This window comes from Patiria miniata, unplaced genomic scaffold (genome assembly GCF_015706575.1).
Source record: "Patiria miniata isolate m_02_andy unplaced genomic scaffold, ASM1570657v1 HiC_scaffold_16, whole genome shotgun sequence".
In the NCBI taxonomy this organism is placed as follows: Eukaryota; Metazoa; Echinodermata; class Asteroidea; order Valvatida; family Asterinidae; genus Patiria; species Patiria miniata.
In genome coordinates this window covers 6,782,831-6,794,025 of record NW_024037054.1, presented here as the reverse complement: position 1 = coordinate 6,794,025, position 11,195 = coordinate 6,782,831, and the positions used below count along the sequence as shown (strand labels likewise).

General features: G+C 40.1%; 1 protein-coding gene across 1 annotated transcript; it reads left to right on the top strand.

Annotated features, from left to right (window-relative positions):
• The first annotated feature begins 8,638 nt into the window (after positions 1–8,638).
• Positions 8,639–10,860, top strand: LOC119722805. The gene is made up of 4 exons (XM_038193157.1): positions 8,639–9,124; positions 9,322–9,405; positions 9,698–9,799; positions 10,269–10,860. Exons 1-4 carry the CDS (start codon positions 9,101–9,103, stop codon positions 10,389–10,391), a joined length of 333 nt encoding a protein of 110 aa, XP_038049085.1. The 5' UTR covers positions 8,639–9,100; the 3' UTR covers positions 10,392–10,860.
• The last annotated feature ends 335 nt before the right edge of the window (positions 10,861–11,195 follow it).

Here is an 11,195-nt window from a genome sequence, read left to right as displayed (position 1 = left end):
TTGAAAATCTTGGCCTGTTTCTTGTCCTTTACTTGTTGCATCACTTCATCTAAAATATTTCTTGCAAATCTGCAGGATTGGACTGCAATCTTCGTCCAAAATAGTTCGCTGCTTTTCTTGCCGATTTCTCCTTCACTTTGTGATGAGGTGTGGCCGAGGTAAGATAAATACTTCAACAATGCGACAGTGAAGGAACTCTGTAAACACAAATAACGAGGATGGCGTTGGGGTAATTTCTTTCTTGTTGATGTTTTACCCTTTTCATTGCAGTTTTCTGTGTCTTCGCAGATGAAGATGTACTTTTCGTGGCATTATAAGTGCCTTGGTGGGTTTCTTGAGGGTTTTCATGGTGCAGTTTGTTTTTCTCTGGCGTAGGTGGAGAAGCGAATCCATAGATTACATTTCCTTGAATGACCTGAAGGGTTTTCTTCAGTCCATTTAGAAGTATAATAGCTGACTTTACTTGTTCCCATAAGAAGATTCCAGCGTTTGCAGATGTTGGTTGGAGAAACTCTATTCTTGTTGGCGACCTAGTAGGAGCTATCTCGACTATTTCACTTTCAGAACGTCAATCTCTCCACTGCAACTGAAAGACCAGGACAATCGGCCCACCCACACCCATTAAAAAAGTACATTCCTTAAATTTATACAAGAATTGATTTGTTTGTTTTTTGTTGTTGTCATAATTATATTTAGTAATGGTTCGTTGATTTTCATAAATAACATTTTCATCAAAGTTAACTTTGATGAAAATTCTTTATCTCGATTAAATAAGTATATTCAATTGTTTATTTAATTATTTATTATTTTATAATTATTTTTCCTTGAGCCCCTTATACCCCATGAATTTTCCTTAGGCTGCGCTTGGCGCGTATCGCTTAGCTTGATCGGCTGCAGTTGTGTGCAGAGCTTGCAAGCAGCACATGATTCATCCTTCACCAACACATGCAGTAAACATCCGTCAATCATTCACTCATCTACCTCAAACACTCAGTCTCATCAATAATGACTTAACCACTCACACACATAAGACGGAAACAAACTGCGAAATCGACGGTTCAACCGAGATGTACCGAACGATTAAGTGACCGGCGTTTACCGATACGCGTCGGCGGCCTACCACGGGGTTAACACGGTTTCCGTCTTCGGTTCGCACAATTCACCATGCTGCTAACGTTAAAGCGATTAACTTTAACGTTAACGTGGAAATGAAAGCTCAACCATTCACCTGCACGCATCACCACAATCATCACCACAACACAACATTTCCACCATCTTCAATTTAATAACCATCCTTGAATTCACGCGCGACACGCTTATTGTGCCGCATCTGCTTTGCCGCTTAGCTTTTCTTTGCGATGCTGCGAGCAGTTTGCCTACAACCCCACTCAAAACCCACCAGTGTTTTCTACTTGTTTAAAATTACATTATACTCATTAATTAATTAACTGGAATTAGGTTTTAAAAGTTTGTGGTTATCATTTACATTTAAGTGTGTTTGTGAAAGTGATGTTATGATTTACATGTTATTCTTATTGTAAAAAAAACCGGTAGATTAAATGATTTTTTCCCAGGTTATTACAGCAAGAACCAGAAACCAAACTCCACAAAAACTCCAAAAAAAATTCAGAAGACTAACATGTCACTTGCCGAGCCATTACACAAATCTCGCTGTCACTTGTCAAAATCAGGCAAAAATTGAGACCCTGGAGACGATAGACATTGCTTCAAGGGAGACACTGGGAAGATTTCTTGATAGAGCTGGCAGAGCTTGTCGAAACTGCATTGAAGTGTTGAACTAGAAGAAAATGATGTTCGCCGAGGCTTACTTTCAACACTGTGACGTAACGTTATCCTCGCTCATTTTTCACGGCGTAATACTGACGAATCACACCCGCATTTGTTGATGAAATCCTGGTTCTATGCAACCACATCTGTGTGGCACAAGGTCGCTTGGTGTGATAATTCAGCTCGGAGAAAAATTTCGTGAGTCTTGCTCAGCTGAGAAGTCTTGATTTCTTGAAGGTATCTTGAATAGTCTTAGCACGTTTCATCACAACTGTATTATTGTGAAATGTACGTTTTCAGGGTGTTTACCTTGCTCACTCATAGCGGAGAACTCCGAAGATACATTATTACTTTTGCGATATTTCTGAAGGAGACATCTCCGAGTGTGCTCTCGCTGCCATATTGCGCGTTGCTTTTCTTGAATACAGAGTAAATTTCTTTGGGCTAAATCGACGATTTTTAGATGAAGACCACTTGATTGATGAAAAGAGTTTGTCGAAATTTGAAGAAGCTGTAGTATCTTCCTTATTGCGAGAATGACGATGATTGAAGAAGACACACGTGATATTTCTTGATGAATATGGAGGGAACTTTCTCTGCGATTTTTGGACGAATACTCTGTCGATGAAAGAGTGATGAATTTTAAAGCTGTAGTATCTGTAGTATCTTCCTGATATCAAAGCTCAAAGCATGTTCATATTTCAGACACTGTCAATGGAAATACTTGTGATTTCTCATGATGGAGACAAAGGGAAGATTTTCTTTATAGTTGGTTGACGAACACTGTCGATGAAGTGTGAAGTTTAAAAATCCTTTATGAAGCATATTTTGCAACGTTTGCATTCTAACACTACAGAAGAAACCTGTTCATTCTCGACGATTTAGACCATGGAAAGATTCACCGGACAAAATCATTACAATTAAACATTTTCAGCCCCCCCCCCCAGCATAATTATACCCAGAGTTAATTATCATTGATTGATGACAATTCCCTAAAACTTTCAAGTTGTTTAATATATGTGTTTGATATTTCGGACTTTGACTTATTGTTTAAAGCATTTTATTTTATATGAACTTGATTTATTTTTAAAACCCTATTTATGATTTCCCCTCGAGCCTCCCAACTTCCCAAGTAACCTATGCCCCACGCTAGCTTACATGCCGCGCGAACTGTCTATTAATTGCTCAGCATGCTTCGGCATATTTGCTTGTTCACTCACTCGCTTTCTCACCACTCCTAACTCTCAATATCGTTCACCACTCACCAGCAACAAATAAGTTTTTGAGTCAATTAAAATTAGTAACTTACTAATTTTAATTGACTCAAAAATCGATTTTTGTGATCGAAACTATCACCTCCCAACTTTCACCACTCATCAAGTTCACCACTCACAAACTATTATAATTACGCAGCACACTGGCTTGTTAATATTCAGACTCACATTATGCAACAGATACGACACTCAGTATCGAATCGAATGATCGAATCGATACTCTCACTTCTCACAACTCACCACTCCTTATTCATTACTCACAACCTCATAATTATACACGTCTCACTTGCTCACAGTATATTCAAACTCACACTCCCTTACAGACTTAGTCTCAGTATCGAATCGAATGCTCGAATCGATACTCGACTCCTTTATCTCTTTCTCATCACTCATCATTCACGATCCACTTATCCTGCACATCTCATTGGCTCATCAATTCAGACTCACACTTTCTCACAGACACGAATCTCAGTATCGAATCGAATGATCGAATCGATACTCTCACTGCTCACAACTCACCACTCCTTATTTCTCACAACCTATAACACGTCTCACTTGCTCACAGTATATTCAAACTCACACTTCTTTTACAGACTTAGTCTCAGTATCGAATCGAATGCTCGAATCGATACTCGACTCTCTTTCTCATCACTCATCATTCACGATTATCCTCACTGGCTCATCAATTCAGACTCACACTTTCTCACAGACACGAATCTCAGTATCGAATCGAATAATTGAGTCGATACTTTCATACCGCTACGGTTTACCGAAACCGAAGACTGAGTAGGCCTACTCAGTGACGTGCGCGTCCGAATACGAGTTTCCGATTCCGAATACTCGTTTCCAAATATTTATCGGAAACGGGCAAGTCACCGGCACATCTCTCAACAATGACAATTTGTCACTCATTCATTCACAGGAATTTACTCACTCAGAACTCACTCACACGAGAGACATACACACTCAACCTCAATACTCGGATACTCACAAACTCACTTATATGCAAGCGCTTGTCCAAGCTTTTTGCCTAAACGCTTTGCGTTCCGCCGTGCTGCAGTAAATTTCCCACAATCTACCCCGACCCCATCCTATGCCTTATTTTTTGAGTAACATAAATTTATATTAATTACATTTATTAGTGCATTTGTTTAACTGGTGTCTGTTAAAATGTGTTATGTTGTGAAACATACCTACTCAGTTTATTTTGTGTATTTATCTACAAAAAAAACCGGTTGAGCACATTATGACCCGTCCCCACCATGACCAACAGAGTCTCAACAAAACATGGGTGAGTTGACATGGCACAAAGCGTCACATTTGACAAAATTTCTTGTAGACAGCACTTGGTGTTGTTCAACAGTTTACATTCAAGACGAAGAAGACATGGTGCACATTTAAAGGAGATTAAAGTGGAAGTTCTAAACATCACATTCCTTGGTTGGTTCTGTAATTTCTCTTGCAGGCTTAGCCGAAAAATTATCTTTGTTTGAAGAAGAGAAGCTGTGTTTCTGAAGGAGATTAAAAATCTTTAGACCACTGTCACTTGTTATTGTTGTTGTCCACGAGTCAGAGATTGTTGCGACAAAATATCTGTTGAAAAGGAAGAACTTTTGGAGAAATTTCCAGCAGATTTGAAGAATATTACATTTTTTGCAACTGGGTTTATACTTCATGCTTGATCAGGAAGAGATTGCCTCGTAGGAGAAGCTGGTGTTATTTTAGAAATATCTATATATCCTGATTTGTTTTCTTGTGAAGTGAAGAAGATGAAATAAAGTGATGGAGTTCTCGGTTGACCAGGCTATAATTTCATTTATATTCGACTTGGTCTAAGGGGTGTTTTTGTCTTGATTTTTGTTCACCATCTCCAGTTTCTATAAGAACATTAAATCTGAAGTCTGCCTGTCAAAGTTGAATCGATACACGAGTTGAGAAGCTGTCAATATAATTCAAAAATAATTATGCACGCAACCAGAGAAATTCTTTACTGACAACAGGCGTGTGCCTCTCACATAACTTCACCGAACAGAACAATAGGTCTAGACGGCCCCTCGGCGGCCGGCACGTGCCGACTTGGGGTTAAAGGTCAAACAACTAGTTTACTACGACCGCAGGGGCTAGAAATGCCTTATAAGGAATTCACAGGTGTTACTTTCTTTCATATGCAAATATACCCTCCAGCGACTTCGGACAATACGCAGGGGAAAAATCAATACATTGGGTCATGTCGACACAAAAACATTTTGGCTGGCTACAAAATATAGGCGTTTGAAGTTCGGAGGCAATTAATTTTGGAATGCAAAAGAAAGCAAACTTTGGGGTAATATACATTGAATCATGTCGACTGAAACATTACACTTGGCAACAGAAAATATATTTCTCTCCCTAAACTAAATAATAAGGGAGAGACTATAGGAATAATTTGTCAACCAAAACCCGTTATTTTTACATGTAAAAAGGTACAGTTACATACTCGAAATCTGGACATGACTTTTTGTAAATAAAGAGGAAATTTTTCATCAGCAAGTATGACAAGGATACATTTTTTTTCTGTCAAATACACGTGGTCATAGAAATGTGGTTTATGGAGCCTACAATGCACTCATTCAAGTTTAACTTGAAAGGGGGGACTTGGTTTGGAGTACATATTTAACTGTTAGAGTTACAAAATTTGAGATTGTCGACACAAAATAAGAGATTTAGGGGAAAGAATTCCATACTGGGCCACCACTCAGACCTCCTGCACGAAGTCTATGGGCCATGACACAAAACAGTTAAAGTATTATAAAAGAATTTTTGCGTTCCTTCATCAGATTTACAACTCTTGGTACTTTTCAGGTCATATTAAGGAATATGAGTGGTGGCCCAGTATGGAATTCTTTCCCAATATTTTCCTGCAATTTAAAAAAAAATCAGCTTACCTCAGAAATTGTTTTTGACTTACCAAATGCCGAATTCTTAACTTGTCCAGTTGTCCATACGATAAATTCCACAGAAAATTCCACACAGACATCCAACAATAAATCCATGACACTGGAGTTTCAGATGTGTCCCTGTTTTACAGTTCACAGTTCGACTTTCGTGTGTTCGTGTTTATCTTAATTTCTTGAAAATAATGGTTCAGTTCTTGAGTGTTCGTCGCTCTCTGAAACATTCAAACAGAGTTCGCTGACATCTACAGACTTCTGTTCGGAGCTCAATTTAGTTTTGTCCCAGGCAAAGCAGATGCAAATTCAGAGTTAAAGACAGTTTGGTTCATTTTTCACAAAGTTCGTTAAAGGCTTAGTTAAAGTTTTTGTTCTGTACTAACTTTCACTCACAACATGTACAATGCCGTGGACGAACTTGGAGTGCTGCGAATTTCAAAGGAGCAGTCTAGTACAGGCTGGAACCCCGACCATGCCGGCCGTGGTTCATTTTCCAAAAAGTTCGCTGGAATTTTAGCTACAGTTTCTGTTCCATATAAAGTTTAACTCACGACACATGCAACGCAGGAAGTCCGAGGAGTGAGTGCCAAACCTGGAGTGGAGAGAATTCCGAAGGGCACGGCAAGGCAATGTGGAAACCCGGCCGTGGCCAACGCCGTGAGCCGTCTGCAGAGCCGACTCTCCCGTAGACACACTTGGAGCTCGTCTCCCCCAAAGAAATACTCAGCAGAAGTCCAGGAATCCACATTGAAGTCTTGCACACATTATTTCCTTCGAGTTGGTGAGATAAGTACTTTTGTACAATCAGAGAATCCGCTGAAAAATGTCTTTTTGTGTGGACAAAAGATGAGTGCAGTCCATTCGTTCCAAACTTTGAGCACAAATAATGCAAAATTTGCTCGCGCTAATCGCAGAAAGCAGCCGAAAGTGAGTGATTAGGCTATACGTATTCATTTTACACGAAAATGACAAGTTTTACAGAATGTATTCATACGCGGCTGGACTTTCCAACCAAATCAGACGAAACGATATATTTTCAACACTCTTTCAATTTATCGTAAATATTTTTAACTATTTTCGCAAAATAAGTCAGAAATGTTGGTCCTTTGACAACAATGTTCTTGCATTTTGACAAAACAGTCCGGCCTATTTTCTTTAAACGAGGATAGATATCGAAATAACACCGATGAGTTGATCACGCGCTCGCGTCGGGAGTGATTCCTATTGGTTGGAAGTGGAACAATATAACGTTTTGATTGGCATGTTGGACTGGAGTTGTTTACATGGTGTTTTCTAAACGTCGACTTCGATCCGGCGGCGGTTTCATCGGCTCTGGCTTCTCTCCAAAATGTTGAAATAAAATACGAACACACTTATCCCTCCTCCCTCATATTATAGTATTATTATGCTTAAGTAGAAAGAGGACGCATAAAGCCTGTGTTGCCCAAGTCAGCGACCTATCGTCCCCTATACATTTAATTCCCGACACCGATTCGGCGATGGAACCTAGGTTTCGAAAAACCCCAATTATAGTTCACGTCGAACTCCATACGACGATCGTATAACACTGAAAAATTGCCTGGGTTAATTTTTCCGAAGGAAGGGTGAAAACTGCAACTACCCAAAATTGGATTGTTCTATAACCAATTGTTTGGGTTAGAAATTCTGTTAAATTCAAACAAAAGTTGTAGTCATATATACAAGACCAAATTAAATTTGGTCTTGTATGCCCACAAGTTTTGGTTGAATTTAACAGAAATTCTAACCCAAGCAATTGGTTATAGAATAACCCAATTTTGGGTAGTGGCAGTTTTTACCCTTTCTTGGGTAAAATTAACCCAGGCAATTTTTTCAGTGACATACGTATGCCTCCACCACATTATGTAGCTCGACATGGGACGGAGGGACCCCCCTCCCCCTTTGTGTTGGTCATTGTGTTACCAGAATCTCAGAAATTCTTTTGAGATATCTAGGGGGCATGTGTTAGGTAGCAAGTCTAGATTTGTATAGGGTATAGGGAGATGGGAGTACGGTCTGGTACCCCTTTGTCTCATATCGTGCTGGGTGTACTCCACCATGCCGTCCATGCATCGTTGTGTGGTGGCTGTATTCTCTACTTTCTTAGACTGAAATTATGGACCGGGGAGTTTTCCTTTAATTTATAACTTATACAACGAAAGTTTGCGGGGATTTCTTTGTACGTGTGTGTGTGTGGGGGGGGGGGGGGGGGTGGTTATGGTTGATTGTGGATGGACATGTGTTGTGTTGTTTTTCCCGAGTGCTCACGTCCAAGTGCGTCCCATCTCCAGTCCAGTAAACAAATTTACTTGTGATCTCAAGAGATTATTAAGGGATTTTTTTTGGGGGGGGGGGGCCTCTTCATTCATAAGTCAATCACAACCATCCCATCTCAAGCTCATTAAATACCATGTTACTTGTGTCCTGACTTGTAAGCTACACCCCAAAAAACACAGGTCATTGAGAATGACAGAAGGGGGCACAAGCTTCAAGCGGAGGGGAGCACACCCCCTACACAAATTTGTTTATCGAGTATTGGGCTTCCAAAATCTCCTTGCGTACGCGAGTGTTCGTGTGTACGCCCTCGTGCGCCCTACACTAAGCGCTACCGAGACGTGGCGTCAGTGTTGTCATGGCTGGCGGGTCAGGGATCAATGACGCTGTTAGCATTTCAATGGAGGGAAAAACTTACTGAAACCCTATCCAGGCAAATAATCCATTGAATTTAAAGGCCGTGTTCCACACCCTATGTGTTCAGCCAAAAAATAAATACATGTAGAGGGTGTACAGAGAGAGATTGGATAATACAGCACTGGAAGAAAGAAGCATGATTTTATTGATCAGATGAATCCAGGATGAGCAGTTTTAGACTGATTAACTCCACAACTTAATGCTTCAAGCCATATATCCTACAGTGCAGAACTCGAACATTTTAATTGAGGTTGAGGCTATAGATGATTCAATAGTTTGGCCAGGGAATTTGTCCCAGGCTGTGATGCAAGAATAACTGTGGCTGAATTCTGAAGGCTTTCCCCTCATGTAGCTTCGCTCATCACTTCTGATTGAGAGACGGGTCCAGCAGGTATAATCATGTACAGGCGTCAGATCCACGAGGTAATTCAGATCAGTCAGGCATTATGGAATTCCTATTTGCTCAATAAATACAAATCAAGTGTATCGGGTATAGTAAAGTATCGAGACAGACACATGGATCATTATGAAGTTGTGAAATATGCGACGATTTCGGTTTGCACCGTCGTAGTTGTTTCTTCATAATATTACACTAAAGTTTTGTTTTTCTCTTGTTACAGCAACTATTGATTGCAGTAGAACAAGGCGACCTGCTCAATGTTCAACTTGCCGTCAAACAGGGAGCCAATATCAACGAAATACCGGTCCGTATAATTGAAAAGTTTGCCTATTATATAAACACAATCACGGTCACAATTAAATAAATAAAATTAAGCATTTAATTGTCAGTTTGTTTCTGTATACAGTATTTATAATCGACAGACTTGCATTTTGAAAACACAGTTTTTCAACAAGTCCCTGTACTGCTGGTCCATTTATTTTTTCTTTTCAGTCTCCAATGTTTATATTTCATTGTCACTATTCTTTTCATGACTGCACATGAATTATTTTGTGAGTGGTGTAAACATCTAATTGTTTTCATCTTTGTGCACGCAGTGGGGTATGGAGTCGGTGTTGATGAGAGCTATTCGATGTCGTCATTCACCTGTTGCCGAGTATCTGATTGAGCAAGGTGTCGACCTCGGCTATCATTACGAGGTGCGTTGAAGGGGGTTGATCGGGGGCGGGGCAAAGGGATATGAGCCTTAGGAGGTGGAGGTAATTGGGAAGGGTACTTAATCCTACCAAGACATAAGTTTGTCTATAATATTTGGAAAGGAATATCAAGTCTGATGGTAGAAATTAACCAGGTAAAGCTTTTTTTGGAAGGGGGGGGGGGGGGGGAGAGGAGAACACTTCTCTGATGTTATTTTTTTTCTATCTTGGCTTGTTTTCTATAACATACCGTTTATTATATCCTTATAAGCATAGGGGGCCTACTCAAAACTTTACTGGAGCATAACAAGTCAAGCGCTGATTTCAATTTTAAAAACCCCAAAAAGTAATGCCTCAATTATTTTATTATAGTTAAAAAAGAATTTTTATGTATACAGCACTGTGGCTGCAGTAGGTCACTGCGTGTGAAAAAGAACATTTTAGCACATCTTTCTGTCTTTTTTTCTGTTAGAAAACGAGCTCTCCGCGAGGCCCAACAAGATCCATGCAGGAGACAGCGAGAGACTATGCCGAGTTCTATAACCTACCGGACATTGTGGAGCTGATCGACCGGCGAATGGGACAATTCCGCTAGACAAGATATGCCATTGGACACGTCTACATTAGGGACAGGGTTGAAACATTTTTCTCATAACAGGTCCCGTGTATAGTTTGGTTGAAAAAGTCAACTTCTCATATTCAGTTCGATAGTACTTTTGAGTAAATAAAAGGGGGGAAAATGGGAGGAAATAAAATAAGTCAAGAACTTGATGACCGACATGTTTATAGCTACGGAAATCCGTGGAATGGGTTTCTTTGTAAATCTCGTATAGTGTTTTAAAAAAAAACGACTTTGTACTTGAAAATTATATGTTTTGTTTCTTGGAATTAATTGAAGCTTGAATATTATGTATATAGGCCCTAACTTTGTAGGCCTAGGCCTACAATGGCTCCGACGTTTCAACCTATTTTAGTTCCTGCTTCCTGGGCATTAAAAAAAGTTTTGTTTATATTTTGTGTGGGTCACTTGTACAAAAGAATAAAATCATTTTAGAAAAATTGTATTCTGTCCATGGTCTGTGAAACTGGTTTGCTGGGCGGATCCACAACACATTTATTTTGAAGGAGGGTAAAGTCGGTACATTATGTATTCGGAATCAGGATTTTCGAAGAAATGGGGGCGGGGCTAAAACAGGGAAGGAGGGTGACAAAGTGCATCGGCTACCGTGAGGCCCAGCCACTTCCCTGTATCTCTCAAAGAACACTGACGGCACACAGTGACACAAGTTGTTCCAGACACTGATCTGGGATCCAGATTATTTTCCCCAATTCCCGTCACCGACTGGGCTGCGGCCGGCTATAGTAGACCCCTGCGCAGCAAGACAGAGAGGCTCCGTGG

Excerpts from the sequence above, each read along its gene's own strand:
- LOC119722805 (XM_038193157.1), top strand. The coding sequence starts at position 9,101 with ATGTACAGGCGTCAGATCCACGAG. Across the intron at positions 9,125-9,321 it reads ACAGGCGTCAGATCCACGAG|CAACTATTGATTGCAGTAGA; the intron begins GTAATTCAGATC and ends CTCTTGTTACAG. Across the intron at positions 9,800-10,268 it reads ACCTCGGCTATCATTACGAG|AAAACGAGCTCTCCGCGAGG; the intron begins GTGCGTTGAAGG and ends TTTTTCTGTTAG.